This window comes from Plecotus auritus, assembly GCF_963455305.1.
Source record: "Plecotus auritus genome assembly, chromosome: 3".
In the NCBI taxonomy this organism is placed as follows: Eukaryota; Metazoa; Chordata; class Mammalia; order Chiroptera; family Vespertilionidae; genus Plecotus; species Plecotus auritus.
In genome coordinates this window covers 177,637,085-177,655,102 of record NC_137772.1, presented here as the reverse complement: position 1 = coordinate 177,655,102, position 18,018 = coordinate 177,637,085, and the positions used below count along the sequence as shown (strand labels likewise).

General features: G+C 46.2%; 1 protein-coding gene across 2 annotated transcripts; it reads right to left on the bottom strand.

Moving 5' to 3' along the window:
- Positions 1 to 203: 203 nt before the first annotated feature.
- On the bottom strand, positions 204 to 17,996 carry DDX23 (DEAD-box helicase 23). Of its 2 annotated transcripts, none has more exons than XR_013960273.1 (17): positions 17,876 to 17,970; positions 12,114 to 12,322; positions 11,652 to 11,756; positions 10,187 to 10,280; positions 10,013 to 10,078; positions 8,852 to 8,990; positions 8,449 to 8,582; positions 8,205 to 8,317; positions 6,391 to 6,534; positions 6,068 to 6,293; positions 5,625 to 5,770; positions 4,729 to 4,906; positions 3,749 to 3,991; positions 3,172 to 3,323; positions 2,895 to 3,003; positions 1,662 to 2,010; positions 204 to 1,018 (listed from the first exon to the last, which is right to left on the bottom strand). XR_013960273.1 is itself a non-coding variant. In XM_080662481.1 (17 exons), the coding sequence occupies exons 2-17, from the start codon at positions 12,320 to 12,322 to the stop codon at positions 795 to 797; spliced, it is 2,457 nt and encodes an 818-aa protein (XP_080518607.1). In that variant the 5' UTR covers positions 17,876 to 17,996; the 3' UTR covers positions 204 to 794. The 2 variants fall into 2 exon arrangements, 1 of the variants encoding a protein (XP_080518607.1); XM_080662481.1 differs by having other exon boundaries at positions 1,662 to 1,836; positions 17,876 to 17,996.
- Positions 17,997 to 18,018: the final 22 nt, after the last annotated feature.

Here is an 18,018-nt window from a genome sequence, read left to right as displayed (position 1 = left end):
AGCCGGATCAGGCCCACGGGCCGTAGTTTGCCCACGGCTGACTTAGACTATCGGCTGACATCTAGGCTCTGCTACAGATGTGATTTTCTTTCATCTCCCAAGTCTGTCTTCTGTGGTACCAGGGAGCCCCTGGGAGATGAAGTTAGCTAGAACTAGACAGCCTTAATATTCATGTATTTATTCTCAGAACATACAAACTCATCTTTTCAGAGAATAGAAAACAGAAATTTTACTCAGTGACTTCAAGATGACACAGCTGGCTCACCCTGTCCCACATCTAAAAAAATTCCCTGGGTGAGGGATGCCTAGAGTGCACAGCACCCCTTGGCACAGGGGCCGTGCACAGCTCTAAACAAGGCTCTCACCTTGTTTTATCATCCAAAAGGGCAAATGCTATCAAAATGACAATAAGAGTCCAAGGTTCATAATCCTCGCAGTGCCGGATCCCCTGGGTCATCAAGGGCAACAATGTTGCTGCCGCGTATGCAGTCAAGTCTGCCGAAGAAACCCTCCCAGCAGCCTGGGAGGCAATGCTGCCCCCGAAACTGGCAATCCCCAAGTCAGCCAGAGGGGCAGAGCTGGGCCCAAACCTATGGTAATTTGTTCTCCCTGTCTCCTGCAGCAGCTTCCCTCCTTTCGCAGCCCACACTCAGGCCTTCAAACCTGAGGGTCTAGCCACGCAGTCTGAGTTTTTCCTAAGCCCCCATAAGAGTGAGGACCTGGAAAGGGAGATGTGAGGGTCCTGAAGAACAGGCTTCGGAGCCTGCCCTTAAACCGGTGGGAAGAGTGCTGTGTCAGGCAAAGATGGTCTCTTCCCGGCGCTTCTTGGTGAGGATGGTGCCTGGTTTGTGCTGGGCATCTGGGTGGTTGGCTAGCTCTGGGGGGCAGGAAGACACTGGGCTCTCCAGAATGGCTTGCTTCAGCTCATAGAACACAGCAGAGTCCTCTTTGGTGAGGAAGGTGATGGCCACACCACTCTTGCCTGCTCGTCCCGTGCGGCCAATGCGGTGGATATAATCTGGGGAAGGGGGAGAGGAACGTTACTCAGGGTACCAGGCCAGATGCCCTGGTGAGCAGTGTCTGAAGCCTCTACTTGTAAAGGCATCGTCCTCCCCACACCTCCACAGGCAGGAATAGAGCTCATATTACCTGAACCTGCAGTACCCACAGTGTTCTCCCCACAACTACTACTGATGGGGCCATCCTACCACACTACGACTGAGAGGGGCCAAGTTCCATTATCTTCCACACCCCAAACACAGTGTGCTACCCCCAGGTACTGGGACAACACACCCACATGAGATAAAGAGTAGGAGCTCGCCCTGACCAGTGTGGCTCAGTTGGTTGGGTGTCATTCCATTCACCAAAAGGTTGCTGGTTCCATTCCTGGTCAGGGCACATGCCCGAGTTGTGGGCTCAATCCCAGGTAGGGGGCATGCAGAAGGCAGCCAATAGATGTTTCATTCTCAATGTTTCTCCCCCCACTCCCCCTCCTCTCTACAAATCAATTTTAAAATCTTTAAAGAAGAGTAGGAGCTCTTCTCACTGGGACACGCCATTTGAGAGACAGCTGTGAGAGATGGCAGTAGCACCCCAACTCAAGGGGAATGAGACAAGGAGTCTCCCTTTCCCCAGGTTGCAGCCACTTTCCTCACACTTACCTTCAATGTTTTTGGCCATATCATAGTTGACCACCATAGACACATCTTGGATGTCGATACCACGACCTGCCACATCTGTAGCCACCAAAATGTCCTTGGCCCCAGCCTTGAGGTTGGACAGTGCAAATTCTCGCTGCTCCTGGCCTTTTCCACCATGCAATGTACAAGCATTGTACTGTTGGGAGAATGGTGAGGTGAAGAAAGTGCAATGGAATCATGGAAAGATACAGAAGTTAAGAGGGAGTAGGGACAGAGAGGGAGGGTTTCAGAGAGCAGCAGGGTAGAAGGAAAAGGGAAAGGAGGCAGGAGAAAGAATGAGTGCAATTGAAAGAAGGAGAGTACAAGTGAGCTGAAGAATGGGTGGGAGAGAACAGGATGTGGCATGGCAGAGAGCACCAGGGCAAGGTCAAAGGTAAAATCAGGGGTGAGATATGGAGACAGATTAGAAGTAGTCAGAGAGGATGAGGGTGAAAGATGAGGGTAGAAAGCAGAGACCAAGAAGTTTAAGGAAGTTTCAACATTGAGTATCAAGACATTGAACATCTCCCTCCTGACCACACTATCCCCTCTCCCAAACATTCATAAACACAACGAACTTTGTTTTGACCCATCCTATTCCACATCCTCAGACTCTGCCAGAATACGTGTCTCAAAACCTCTCCCTAGCTGGGGCAGTGTGGTTGAGTGCCGACCTATGAACCAACCAGGAGGTCATGGTTCAATTCCCGGTCAGAGTACATGCCCAGGTTGTGGGCTCCATCCCCAGTAGAGGGTGGGCAGGAGGCAGCCAATCAATGATTCTCTCGCATCATTGATGTTTCTCTCCTCCCTTCCTCTCGGAAATCAATAAAAATATATTTAAAAATAAATAAATAAAAAAGGAGACATATGTACTACTATTTGTAATACTTTAAATAATAAAAAATATATATAACAAAAAACACAAATAAATAAATAAATAAATAAATAAATAAATAAATAAATAAATAACTCTCCCTGGCCCAAGCCCGCCTGGAGGAAGACCCAAGGGAGCTCTAGCAGGCACTACTGGAATGGATAGTCATAGTCCTCCTATCTCCATCACACCTCCCTTTTCCCTCTGGCCCTGACTTGTTCAATACTGGAGAAGTTCAAAAATGAGTGAAAATTGAGAGCAGGAGCCTAGGAAGGGCCCTCTAATTTCAGAAAGCAACACCAAAGAGACTGGACTTTGCCCTCCCCTGCCAGACACACCCCCATCTTCTCCAGGGATTTGGCCAAAACATCACAGCCCTTCTTCTGGTTGACGAAAATGATGATGGGTGGGTCAAAGCCTTGCTCCAAGATTGCCAGCAGCTTTTTCCTGGGGAGAAGAGGAGAAAAATGAGATGCACACTACCTCCTACTCCAAATGAAATGCCCAACCCTGATCTACAAACATCAATTCCAGAACAATTGCCCCTCAGCCACCACTCCCACTGAAAAAGGCCCCTTCTCCACCCTGTTTCCCCTGGCTCAGCTGTCCCCATACCTCTTCTCTGACTCTGACATGAGGAAGACCTTCTGTTCCACACGTTCATGCGGCTTGCCTGCAGAGCCAATGTACACCACAGCAGGTCGCCGAAGGTAGCTCCGAGCCAGACGCTCCACGGCTGGGGGCATGGTGGCCGTGAACATGACCGTCTAGGAAAATAGGACGCTCAGCCTTGGGCCCAGGAAGATACAATCACATATCCTACCATCACCACAGGCAGTACAGCCCAGGCTGAAGAATCTAAAATATACCATGGTGTAAACTTTCATAGCCACCACCTTAGGAAATAGCGTCCTTTGCCTTCCCCACTTCTTTCCTTAGTACCTGAACTTGGCATCTCATGATGATAAGAAGGGCTGAGAGCATTGGCTAGCATCTATAGTGGACAGTACCATGACTGTTTGGAATCATTTTTCCAGGGTTAAGCTAAATGGCTACAACTGTCAGAGGACTGCATCTAGGCAGGCCTCACCATTTTGGAAACATGTACTCTGAGCCCATGTAAGGCAAGAAGGGCCCTAGAGCAGGTTTGCCAACTTGCCCAAACCTCCCCAACCCAAGGAAGCAGCCTTACTTGGCGGTACTTATGTTTTCCTGACTCAAAGTTGGCCAACATCTTCTCAGGGTCCTCAGCCTCATCCGTGTCCGGCTTCTGGTTGGTGACAGGCATGTGCTCCAGGATCTTCTGGACGTCTGGCTCAAAACCCATGTCAATCATCCTATCTGCCTCATCCAGAACCACGTAGGTACAGCGGCTCAGCACCAGATAGCGGTTTTCCAGCACATCAATCAGACGTCCTGGGGTAGCAATCACAATCTAGGGGGTACAGTGGAATCATATGTAGCCCCAGCAGATACACCCTTCTTCTCTCTTCTGTGTACTATCCACTCACTTGGACAATAGAACTCCAATGCTAAGAAACTTAGACCCCAACCTCTAATTATGTTTGGCAGTGAAGGTTCCTGAGAATTAGCACAAAATTACTTGTTGCTATCTTGCATTTTTTCAAGAATGAATGGGGTCTCTGAATAAAATATAGAGGTTAGATAGAGGAGGCAAAATCAGAAGGAATTTTCTTAGATGGAAGAGAGACTAAGAGATACCGTGAAAAGGATTATATAAAATAATACGCTAAGAAGTCTGCAGAAAACTCAATTACTATATTAGACTTGTTATAAAAAGCTCTCCTTCCCTAGCCTTAAAGGTAGCAACACACAAAGTCAATGACTTGGTCTGGCAGTGATTAAGGGCACAGGATTTGGATATGAATCTCAGCTCTGGCCACTGCCAGCTATGCGACTTCGGACAAGTTATTAACCGGAGCTTCAGTTGCATGTGTAAAATGGACGTTCCCCTCTGTGTTCTCATATGGTTGTGAGAATTACTGACATGCACAGTACAATCCCTGGTGCATAAGTTCTCGATAACAGTAGTACATCTATATAAACCAGCCCTCTTCTTCATTTGACTGACCGTCTGTGGCAGAAACTAGAAAAAAAACCCAAAACAGCACAGCCCAAATGGTGGGCTGGCTGCTGGCCAGGTGAACAAACCTCACAACCCATGCGCAGCCTGAAGCCCTGGTCTTCTCTGGAGATGCCGCCAATGACAGCCACAGTGCGGATGCCTAGTGGCTTCCCAAACTTGATGGTCTCTTCCTCAATCTGCTGAGCCAACTCACGGGTGGGGGCCAGGATGATAGCATAAGGGCCCTGGTCTGACTCTTCGATCCTGTGGTAAATGGGGCATCCCAGTTTCATGAGCTTTGGTTCCCATGCAGCCACAAACAGGAGCAAGACAAAGTCACACTTAAGAGCAGCTATGGAAATGGAGAGGGTGGTGGGAAGAGGATGCAATGATCTCCCTTAAAAATCAGAGACTCCAATATGCATGACCCATGGACACAGACAATAGGGTGGTGAAGGCCTGGGGCGGGGTGAGCTATAAGGAGTCAATGGGAGAAAAAAGGAGACATATGGACTACTTTCAACAATAAAGATTAAAAAATAAAATGAAATGTTTGAAGATTAAAAAAAGAAAAATCAGAGACTCTAGCTCAGCCAGTGTTGCTTAGCGGCTGAATATCGACCCATGAACCAGGAGATCACGTTTCGATTCCAAGTCAGGGCACATGTCCGGAGTTGCAGGCTTGATCCCCAGTAGGGTGCATGCAGGAGGCAGCCAATCAATGAGTCTCTCTCATCATTGATGTTTCTGTCTCTCCCTCTCCTTTCCTCTCTAAAATCAATAAAAACATTTTTAAAAAGAAAGGAAACCATGGGGGGGGGGGGCAGGCTAGGGGGGATTAATGGGGGGGGCAAAAGGGACATATGTAATACTTTCAACAATAAAGATTTAAAAAAGAAAAAAAAGAAAACCAAACACTCATTAGCCACTTTCACCATCCCTACCCAGTTAAACCACTCCAACTGTTAACAGATGACCCCACCTGTCAATTTTGGGAAGAGTAGTGATCCAGACCAGCAATGGAATAAGGAAGGCTGCTGTCTTGCCGCTGCCAGTCTCAGCCACACCAATGATGTCACGATTCTGAAGCCCAATGGGAATTGCCTGACGCTGGATAGGTGTTGGTTCCTGCAGTGACCCAGAGAGAGTAATGGGTACAGGCAGAATTATACTACTACTGGGCTACTGCTGATAGAGTGGGCACATATGCTAGCACACTGGGAGGACACCAAGCCTAGTTCAAAGGAATGGGGACCTGAGAAGAAACACAATCACTGAAGGCCAATACTTCCACCAGGAAGTAATAGACAATATCACCTTGGTGCCCACTGGCAGCGAAGGCATCCAACAGTCAAGGCACAAAGTTTGTATCCCCTACAACATAGGAACATGCCAGGTCTTCTGAACCAATCTGCCCCTCCTTACCTTGTAGCCACACTTATCAATGACCTCCAAGATGTGTGGGGGCAGAGAAGAGTCTTTCCATGATCGGATGGGATTAGGGATCTTGCCACCTTTGGTGGTAATGCTGTAGTCCTCACGGAAGATACGCCAATCCCTGTCCGTCATCTCATCTAACTTCTTCTGGGACCAATGACGATCATCCCAGCGCTGCTTGGCTTCCTTCTTACGAAGTTTGCGGAGTCTTGCCCTGGAGCAGGATCATGAGGAATAAGTGGGATCAGTTTCCCCAACTCCTTTCTGTACACTCTGGGCTGTGCCCAACCACCCCAGCCCTGACCACTCACTCCTCCTGCTCCTTTTCTTCCAGTGTCCTCCTCTTCTCCATTAGGTCTCCATAGAAACGTGACTGTTCTCGTTTCTGCTGCTTTAGGTCAATGCCTGCAATGAAGCCTCGCCCCAACAACTGCACCTGGTGCCGTTCTTTGTACCTGGGATTGGGACAGAGGAGGAAGAAAAGGAGCTGTTACAGCAGCAGGAGGGAAGGGCAGACTACCAATACGTACATTCCCCTTCCTAGCCAGGGTCTTTCCTTACCCAGAGGGTTGGGTTAATACTAGTTTACCAATTTCCCCATCCTAGCTTATCTTAATCCTATCTCTACAGTCAGTTTCTCTCTAGAACTGCCAGACAACCTACGGAATAGGAGAAGTTATTCATTAATAATATATCTGATAAGGTGTTAATATCTAAAATATATAAAGAACTCAGGCTCTCTGCCATGTGAAGATTCATGTGCAAATCAAGAATACTGTTCTCACTAAACACTAGATACCCTGAATCCTTGATGTTAGATTTCTCAGCTTTCAGAATTATAAGAAATGTTTGTTGTTGAAAAATGAATAAATAAAATATATAAAGAACTCATACAACTTAACACCAAAAAGACAAAGAATCTGAGTAAAAATATGGGCTGAGGACCAGAATAGACATTTTTCCAAAGAGAATATACAGATGGCCAATAGACACATGAAAAGATGCTCAACATCACTAATCATCAGGGAATGCAAATCAAAACCACAATATCATCTCACATTTGTCAGAATGCCTATTATAAAAAAATAACAAGTACTGGGGAGAATGTAGACAAAAGGGAACCCTTGTACACTGTTGGTGGGATTGCAAATTGGTGTAGCCACTATGGAAAACAGTATGGCAGTTCCTCAATTAAAAATAAAACTAGCCGAAACCGGTTTGGCTCAGTGGATAGAGCGTCGGCCTGCGGACTGAAAGGTCCCGGGTTCGGTTCCAGTCAAGGGCATGTACCTTGGTTGCGGGCACATCTCCAGTGGGAGGCGTGCAGGAGGCAGCTGATCGATGTTTCTCTCTCATCGATGTTTCTAGCTCTCTATCCCTCTCCCTTCCTCTCTGTGAAATATCAATAAAATATATTTAAAATAAAAAAAAAATAAAAAAATAAAACTAAAATATGACCCAGCAATCCTACTTCTGAGTATTTATCCAAAGACATCCAAAACACTAACTGGAAAAGATACATGCACCCCTATATTCACTGCAGCATTATTTACAACAGCCAATATATGGAATCAACCTAAATGTCCATCAATAGACAATTGGACAAAGAAAATGTGGTACACATTTATTACTCAGCCATAAAAAAGAATAAAATCTTACCATCTGCAAAACATGGATGGACCTAGAGGGTATTGTGTTAAGTGAAATAAGTCAGACAGAGAAAGACAACTACCATATGATTTCACTTATATGTGGAATCTAAAAAACAAAATAAATACACCAACAAAACAGAAACAGACTCATAATACAGAGAACTGATGGGACAGATGGAAGGGGATTTGGGAACATGAGTGAAAAAGGTGAAAGAACTAAGAAGTACAAATTGGCAGTTACAGAATAGTAATGGGATGTAAAGTAGCGCATAGAAAATATAGTCAATACTATTGTAATAACTATGTATGGTCTCAGGTGGATACTAGACTTATGGGGGGATCACTTTGAAAGTTACATAAATGTCCAACCACTATGCCATATACCTGAAACTAACAGTATATTGAATGTCAACCATAATTAAAAAAAAAAAAAAAAAAAAGATCCAGTTTAGGCCTGAAGCCACTCCACTCACAGTGGGTTGTAGTCGATAGATGTGTCCTCAGATGCATCCCACTCAAAGACAAACTTGCGGTCATTGAGATGCCTCGTTCGGCGCCGCTTCTTAATGCCACCCAGGTAACGCTCCTGCCCACAGACAAAACACAGAGCCCATCAAACTTCAGGCCCAAAGCTCGCATGCAGAGATCAGAATGGCTAAATAATTAAAGCTCATCTGTGTGTGGGGAGGGGGGTGAAAACAGAACCAAGGCCTGCACCTTAATGGCATGCAGTTCCTTGCTCTTATCCTTCTCCTCCCGGATCTTCTGCCGCCCTTCCTCATCCTCATTTCCATTGGTCTCCCGTTCCATCCTCTCCCTGCGTTCCCGTCGTTCTCGTTCCTGAGGGTCTTCTGCAGACCAAAGAGAGCAAAGCTGCAGAAGAGCTCAGTGGAAATAAAGAAAAAGAGCATGGCAGGACCCAGACAATGGACACCAAATGAGAAAAAAGGGAGATTTATGAGACAAGGGAAATGGGAGATATAATAGAAAGATACTTTATATTCTTATAAACTTCCCCCATACTTTCCTCTTCCAAACTACAGAACAAGTTTCTAGCTCTTCCTACCCCATCCCACCGTTTCTATCCCATCCAGGGGCTACACGGGGTAGGAAAACGAACCCAACATTTTCCTGCCCAAGTCTTGAAACTGTTTCCTTTTCTTCCTCTCTTCTTCAAGCATCTTCTGCCGCTCTTCCACCTCCTGCTGCCGTCGCTTCAGGGCTTCTGCCTCTCGTTCTGCTTTGGACAGGAACTTGGGCTACAAAATAGATTGGAACTGTAATCAAAGGATCTAGAACACCACTGATGTTTGGGAGATGGCAGGGAGCTCAAAAATATTTGCTCAGGCATTAAACCTGTTAAGAAAAACACAAACATGCCAAAACCGGTTTGGCTCAGTGGATAGAGCGTCGGCCTGTGGACTGAAAGGTCCCAGGTTCGATTCCGGTCAAGGGCACGTAACTTGGTTGCGGGCACATCCCCAGTAGGGGGTGTGCAGGAGGCAGCTGATCGATGTTTCTCTCTCATCGATGTTTCTAACTCTCTATCCCTCTTCCTTCCTCTCTGTAAAAAAGCAATAAAATATATTTAAAAAAAAAAAAAAAGAAAAACACAAACAGGCTTAGGATCCTGTTATGGGCTGAATTTTGTCCCCTCAAGATGCATATATGGAAGCCGTAACCCCCAGTACCTCAAACTGTGACTGTATTTGGAGATAGGGCCTTTAAAGAGGCATTGAAGGTAAAAAGAGGCCTTTAGGGTAAGTCCTAATTCAATCTGACTAGTGTCCTTATAAGAAAAAAAACATTTGCCCCAGCTGGTGTGGCTCAGTTGGTTGAGCATCACTCCATGCACCAGGAGGTCACTGGTTCGATTCCCAGTCAGGGCACATGCCCAGGCTGTGGGCTCGATCCCCAGTAGGGTGTGTGCAGAAGGCAGCCAATTGATGTTTCTCTCTCATCGATATTTCCGTCTCTCTCTCCCTCTCCCTTCCTCTCTGAAATCAATAAAAATATATTTTAAAAATAAATATTTTTTAAAAATTTGGACACACATACACCAGGAATACGCATGCACAGAGGGAAGACCACGTGAAGACGAAGACATTTATCCACAAAACAAGGAGAGAGGCTTCAGAAGAAACAGCCCTGCTGCCACCTTGATTTCAGACAAGTAGCCTCCAGAATGGTGAGCAAATAAATTTCTGTTGTTTAAGCACCCAGTCTGTGCTGTTTTCTTATGGCAGCCCTAGCCAACTAATACAGACCCTCAAGTCCTTACCTTAGCCTCAGCTTCTTCCTCAGCCTTTTTCTTGGCCAGAAGTTCCTCTAGGGATAATGGCTGGGCCTGAAGATAAAACACAGGACTTCAGTCCATAAAGGCTCTATCCCTTTGAACATCACAAAATTGGGCTTGAATTCAAGAGGAAAATGAGAAACCCTTCCTCTTGCTTGCCTTAGGCTTCTTATCACCATGTTCATCCTCGTCATCCTTCTTAGAGTCTCTGTCTTTCCGAGATTTAAAATCTTTTCCTCGTCCAGGAGATAAACTTTAAGAAAAAGGAACAGAAAAGGTCTATTGCTGTCTTACCCCAGCCCCTGCATGAGGTTCAGGCTGACCCCAAAAAGAGAATGGAAGTTTTCCCATGACTCAGTGAGACTGGCCCATGGTCACGCACAGGACCGGACACTTCCTTTGCAGGCATGGTCACTCTGCCTGCTCTGAAACATAATGATGGCCCTGTCTTGGTCCCAATCTATCTGAATCTCCTTTTCTGAAACTAATTTCTTCTGGCAAGTGGGTCTTGACGTCAAAATATTTGGAAATATTTATCCAAATAGTTGCACATTGAAGGAAAAAAATCCTGCTTAATTTTTGCTTAATACACAGTGAATTTAGTTACACAGCCACCAATATACACCCTTCCAAGACACTGCTATATCTGTCCCCTCCTCATTTTCCTTACTATCAGTCACAGCAATCCTTTCCCCACATCTGCTATAAGTTTAATCTTCAAGAGATCTCAAACAACTTGGTTGTAAGAATTCTGTCCTTTGCCCTGAATTCTAAGTAATATTGGGGGCCAAATAAACACTCTGCATAAAAAGTTTCCAGAAGAAAGCTATCAAGGGCATTAAGCTATTCCCAAAAACACATGCTGTATATCCTGGGTAGAAAACTGAATGGTTCAGTGGAGCTAAAGGAATGCTTTGTAGGCTGGTAACCTTTTCAAACTCATTTCTAAATTCTAAGAACAAGCTGATCCTCAAGAGTTGTGACTTCACTAACTGTTATATGTGCCTTCTAAAAAAGACAGCTCTGCCCAGCCGGTGTGTCTCAGTGGTTGAACATCAACCTATGAACTAGGACCGTGGTTGGCAAACTGTGGCTTGCGAGCCACATGCGGCTCTTTGGCCCCTTGAGTGTGGCTCTTCCACAAAATACCACTGCCTGGGCGAGTCTATTTTGAAGAAGTGGCGTTAGAAGAAGTTTAAGTTTAAAAAATTTGGCTCTAAAAAGAAATTTCAATCGTTGTACTGATGATATTTGGCTCTGTTGACTAATGAGTTTGCCGACCACTGAACTAGGAGATCATGGTTCAATTCCCAGTCAGGACACATACTGGGTTGTGGGCTTGATCCCCAGAGTGGGGCTTGAAGGAGGCAGCCAATCAATGATTCTCTCTCATCATTGGTGTTTCTCTCTCTCTCTCTCTCTCTCTCTCTCTCTCCCTCTTCCTTCTTCTCTGAAATCAATAAAAATGTATTTTCAAATAAAAAATAAAAAAGGCAGCTCTGTAGTAACTGCCAATAGGATCCACTAAGGAAAATTTACCTTCTTACAAAGCTGACCAAACTCAGATGCAGAGAGAAGGAAATGGGAGCATCCCCCTAAAGCCCCCTCTCATTCCCTCAGGTACCTGGATCGTTTCCGGTCCTTGTCCCGTCTGTGCCCATCCTTATCCCGATCTCGGTCCTTCTTATTCCGATCCCGCTCCTTATCCCGTTCTCTGTGCCGTCGTTCTCTGAAGACAACAAATTTAAGAAATCACTGGATATTTCCAGAGTATCAGGCTTCACTGCAGCCCAAAGAAGGTCCACGATCTTTTCTCCCCAGTAAAATTTTACAAATTGAGAAATACGTTTCTTGGGGAAGTTATAAGGGGTTCGAAGACCTTATAGCTCAGAGTTGCACTGCTAAGCATTAATGGCAATGATAGAACATGGACTATATGAACAGATGAACTACCTCTGGACCTTTTGTGCTAATGAGTCTCTAGGTACAGATACCTCCTAATCTGGAGGTATCAGAAGAACCAGGAATGAAGAAGTCTGAAATGTACTCTCCCTTTCCACATAGCAGACATACAAAGTTACTCTACCTTTCCGTAGACTTGGACCGGGAACGGGAGCGAGACCGGCTGCCCCCTCGACGCCTATCCCTTGACCGATGCCGCTTTCTATCTTTAGAAGGGGAAGATTTCCGGTCCCGGTCTCTATCCCGTTCTCTGTCAGGTGACCGAGATCGCTTCCTTTCCTCCTTGGAAGGTGACACATCACGGTCCTTCTTGTCAGCCAACTCTCCTGCCATCTGTCAAGAGTAAGAGGAGTACTTGTTATGTACTGGGTACTGCTCTAAGCTGTTTATATATAAGTACTTAATCTCAAAAGAACCCTATGAGGTAGATATACTAGTATGCCTACTTTATAGATGAGGAAACTGAAGCTCAGGTGTATAAAGTAACTTGCCTAAGGACACACAGGTGGTAAATGGCAGAGTTCCAGGCAGTGTGGCTCCAGAGGCCCACATTTACTCATACTATTAGAGGCCCGGTGCACGAAATTCATGCATGGAGGTGGGGAGTGTCCCTCTGCCCAGACTGCACCCTCTCCAATCTGGGACCCCTCAGGATCGGGCCTAAACCAACAGTCAGACATCCCTCTCACAATCCGGGACTGCTGGCTCCTAACCACTTGCCTGCCTGCCTGCCTGATTGCCCCTAACCACTCTGGCTACCAGCCTGATAGCCCCCCAACTCTCCCCTGCCGGCCTGATTGACGCCTAACTGCTCCCCTGCCAGCATGATTGTCCCCAACTGCCCCCCCTGCCGGCCCGATTGCCTCCAACTGCCCTCTCCTGCAGGCCCAATCACCCCCAACTGCCTTCCCCTGTGGGGCTGAGGGGACTGGGGGACTCCAGCTGAATGAGGCAGAGCTGAGGGGACTGGAGAACTCCGGCTGGATGAGGCAGGGCTGAGGGGACTGGGGGACTCCAGCTGGATGAGGCGGAGCTGAGGGGACCAGGCGCCACCATCTTGTGGCTGTGGGCGCCGCCATCTTGTGAGAGCGTGGCAGTCAACTAGCATATTCCCTCTTCATTGGCTGTGAGCGCCACCATCTTGTGAGGGCATGACGGTCTATTAGCATATTCCCTCTTTATTATATAGGATACTAGTGGCCCGGTGCACAAAATTTGTGCACGGGGAGCGGGGGCGGTTTCCCTCAGCCCAGCCTGCACCCTCTCCAATCGGGGACCCCTTGAGGGATGTCTGACGGCAATCTGGGACTGCTGGCTCCTAACCGCTCACCTGCCTGCCTGCCTGATCGCCCCTAACTGCCCTCCCGACGGCCCGATATCGCCCCCAAATACTCTCCCCTGCTGGCCTGATCTCGCCCCCAACTGCCTCTGCCTGCCTGATCACCCCTAACTGTTCTCCCTTGCTGGCCTGATCTCGCCCTCAACTGCCCTCCCCTGCCAGCCTGATTGTCCCTAATGGCCTCTGCCTTGGCCCCCATCACCGTGGCTTTGTCCAGAAGGAAGTCGGACGTCCGAAAGATGGCCAGTCGACCCAGTCTAATTAGCATATTACCCTTTTAGTAGTATAGATAGATTATATAGGATAGGATTGCTTAAATGGATTGTAAACTAAAGCTTAGGGGATTGATATTTGGCTCTGTTGACTAATGAGTTTGCCGACCACTGAAGTAGGAGATCATGGTTCATCAGGAGGAGATGCTCTTGGCAGACAAAAATACATAATCCCTATATCTGGACTGATAGCTAGCCATATGCACTATACTGCCAAACTGGTATTAAAAAATTGAACCGCTTTCTTACACCTTACTCCAAACAGCTGTTGCCCTTAAAACCCCTCCTCAGTCCCCATCTTAGGTTCTGCCTTCGCAGTTCACCCAGATTTTGTTTTGATTCGTCGGTTTCTATGCCAGTCAGCATCAAAAGCTCTGCCTCCTAGGCAGCCATTGGCTCCTCACACTTCACCCAGATTTGGTTCTGACTGGTCGGTTTCTATGCCAGTCAGCGTCTCCAGGCCTATCAAAGGGCCTGATCAGAGAGGCGGGGCTGATCAGCAGCCCCAGCGGAGGCCCGAGAGAAAGAGAGGTGCTGCTGCTGGTCAGGCCCCGAGAGAAAGAGAGAGGCAAGGGCTGATCAACAGTTGCTACGGAGGCTACTGATCAGACCCTGCTTCTCTCTCCAGGCCTCTCTTCGGGCCTGATCCACAGCCCCCTCGGCAGTCAGTGCTGGGTCGCGGTGCCTGCAGCGGCCGGCAGTCAGTGCTGGGTCACCATGGCAACCTAGCACTGACTTCCGGTTGGTCAAGCCACCGGTCGTTTTGGATGTTACGGACCCTGGGTTTTTATATATTAGGATTGCCTTTCTGTGGTTAGTTTTTGCATATATTTGTTTTTAAAAGTATGTAACTAATATACCTTATTTTTAAATTTAGACTGCAAGAGTATTAAAAGAGATGTTAGTGAATGAATAGTGTACTACTACCTCTAGAAACATCCTATATTGGTTATCTTAGGAGTCTACTAGGCCTGCTAGCCCACCAGAATCAGTCAACACACAAACATCTAAGGGGATATGTTCTCTTGAGCTCATAAAAAAAGCTCAAAAGGGAGGAGGGCCGTTTAACTTTGAGATTTGGCATGATAGTCACCATTTCAAGGAAAAACTAAATTTAACTGGAGAAACAGAAAGATACTTCTAGTTATACAATGGGAAAAGCTTGAAGGGTACATAGGACCTCCATGAACTTTTTTTTTTTTTTTTTTTGCAACTTCCTATAAACTTGTAATTATTTCAGAAAAAAGAAGAAAGGTAGATACCAAAAACTACAGGTCATAGACATTCTGACTGGCATTCCCTACTCAGATTTTCACAGTCTTGATCATTACCCAGTCCCATGAATGGTCTGTGCAGGAATTAAGTCCCGTTTCCTTTTGCCTGGGAAACACTGAGCACTGCCACACTGTCAACTGTTTTTCAGACTACAAAATCCACTTCACTTCACTTGCTAAAACAACAGCAAGTCTGAATCTGCCTCTACCCCATCATCATCATCATCACCACCACCACAACCATCATCACCATCCCTAACTTGGGATAAATTTCTCAGAACTTATTTTAGCCCCAAATGGTTCAGCTAGAATATCAGTCCCCTAAGCTTTGGTTTACAACCCCCTTTTCCCACATCATACCATGCCTTTAAGAAGGGAGAACTTATAAAGAAAAATGAACAAGCCCTAACCGGTTTGGCTCAGTGGATAGTGTCGGCCTGCGGACTGAAGGGTCCCAGGTTCGATTCCGGTCAAGGGCATGTACCTTGGTTGCGGGCACATCCCCAGTAGGGGGTGTGCAGGAGGCAGCTGATCGGTGTTTCTCTCTCATCGATGTTTCTAACTCTCTATCCCTCTCCCTTCCTCTCTGTAAAAAATCAATAAAATATATATATATATAAAAAAAAAAGAAAAATGAACAAGTAGTACTTTCAAAAGCTGGAGAAACATCCTATTTTATCTCACGACTGCCTGAAAAATGACTGAATGTTCTATATCAGCACATCAAATTACAATGATGTCTCTACCACGTACAGCCCTAAGAAAACACACCAAAAGAAAAGCTATTTTCTCTAGAAAGCACCCTAGACATCATTAATTCTTTCAATAAATATTAACTGAGCACCTGATACGTGCCAGAAACTGTTCTGTGTACCAGAGATATACCTATAAACAAAACGAAGTCTCAGATCTCTAACACTTAAATTCCAGTAAAGCAGACAACAGTTAAGTAGTAAGATAAGTTCATAGTAACAAGAACTAATGAAGAGAATAAAACAGATATAATGGGGACAGGTATGAACAAGAGACAAGAAAGTGCAGGAAAGAATTTTTTACATGCACTGTATGCTGAGATTTGAATGATGGGAAAGAGAGAGCCTACCAAAAAACAGGTAAAAGAACTTACTGGGTAAAAGCTATTATTAAGGGACTGGGCAGGACTTAGCTTAGCGTGTTTGCCAATTAAAAACAGACTTGTGTGAGTCTGGCCGGTGTGGCTCAGTGGCTAAGCATTGACTTATGAACTAGGAGGCTGTGGTTCGATTCCTAGTCAGGGCACATGCCTAGATTTCAGGCTCCATCCCCAGTGGGCGGCGTGCAGGAGGCAGCCAATCAATGATTCTCTCTCATCATTGATGTTTTTCTGTCTCTCTCTCTCTCTCTCTTCCGCTCTAGGATCAATAAAAATATATATATTTTAAAAAGAGTGAAACAGAACCATTGAGAACGCTATTATAGTAGTCTAGACAAGAGGTGACAGCGGCTTGTTCTAGGAAAGTGGCAATGAAGGTGAAAAGAAGTAGACAGCTTCAGGACATACTCTGGAGGCAGAGCTGACAGGACTTACTAATAATGAAGGGAGAAAGGGGAAAGGGACACGACGACAGCTCCTAAATTTATGGTTTGAGCAGCCTATGGTTCGTGGTGCCATTAGTGACTGGGAAAGACTGGGGGAGAGGGAGTGAGGAGATTCAGGAGGAAATAACGCTTCATTTTGGCCATGTCAGTAAGAAAACCAAATGGAGATTGCAGGAAGGCAGTTGAAAATGCAATTCTGGAATTCAGAACAGAGACCGTGGAGACAAAAATTTAAGTCATTGATACATAGTTTTTAAAGCCCTGGGACACTAAGTTATACTACTTAAGTAGGCAGTATGGTTAAAGAAGAAAACAAACAAGAATAGAACGCAGGGCTGAGTTCTGGAACACTATAACATTTAGAGGAAAAGCTGGAAAAAAGCTAACGTCACTAAGAAAGGAGTGGGGGAAGGTAAAGTAAAAGGAGGAAAAGAGGGACTTCCATGATCTGGAAATCACAGAAGTCAAAGCATGTTTCAAGGAGGGAGTAGTTAGCTTTGTCAAGTGGAGTAAGACTAGGAGATAAGGAGTGGTGACTCTTGAATTTCCAAAAATGGAGGTGGTTGGTAACCTTGACAAGAGCTATTTCGATGGCACTGGGGTAGAAGCCTGGGTGGAGTGAGTTTAGAAGAGAATGAGAAGTGAGAAGACAGTAAACATAGGCAACTTTTATTATAAGTTCTACTTATTTATCACGGGCACACCCTAGCCTAGCCATTGCTTTCAGCAGCCTTCCTTACAAATCTCCAGATCTTTGAGTTCCTCAGTTCTTGTAGGGCAAGGGCACATTCTTTTTGTTGTTGTTGTTGAAGTTTTTGCCAAACATCCACTATATGCAAGGCACTGTGCTAGTGCTGTGAGAGTTACAAAACGAAATCAGGAAGTTTGTTCTGTAGAACAATACAGGTTGAGACACATACCAAGATGAAGGATCAGATGAAGTATCTATTGCATGAGTTCAAAGAAGTTTCCTTTCATTTGTAACATCTGCAGAGGAAGTGGCTTTTAGCATTTAAGTATAGGTAGAATTTAAAGATGTGTAATTGAGGGTGCGGAAAACAAGTCATTCCGGGAAAAAGAAATAATATAGAAGGCGCAGAGGCGGGAAAGCATGACTGGTTCTGGGAGAAAAGCCAGAGTCCTAGTTTGGCAGGAGCAAGGGCTACTCAAAACAAGAAAGAATAAGGTCAGACTGGGGGCATCACAGATGCTGTGCCACGGGACCTGGCCTGCGCTCCCCGAACCAACACTACCCTCTGGAGCCCGCGCCCCTTCGCTCTTGCCGGCTAGAGCTTTCCGGGCTCATGCCCTTTCTCTGAGGCGTTCTTCCCCCGCCTGGTCCCGGAGGCAGTGGCCACCGCCGTGCCTCCACTCGCGCCTCTGTGCAAGCTCGTGGGAACCGCCACCATCGCCCGGGACTCACCACTCTGACTCTGAACCGCCCAACGCGGCCTCAACGTCGCCGAGCGGTCGCCATCTTTCCCTTTTCCGGGTCGCCGAGATGCACCCCACGACCGCGCGGCAATCTGGGAAGGCGAGTTCCTAATACTAGGCTGCACTTGCCCA

Coding starts and splice junctions, on each gene's coding strand:
- DDX23 (XM_080662481.1), bottom strand. CDS start 12,322: ATGGCAGGAGAGTTGGCTGACAAGAAGGACCGTGATGTGTCACCTTCC. Junction 3,992..4,728: donor GGCTGCGCATGGGTTGTGAG/GTTTGTTCACCT, acceptor TGTACCCCCTAG/ATTGTGATTGCTACCCCAGG. Junction 1,019..1,661: donor TATGGCCAAAAACATTGAAG/GTAAGTGTGAGG, acceptor CCCCTTCCCCAG/ATTATATCCACCGCATTGGC.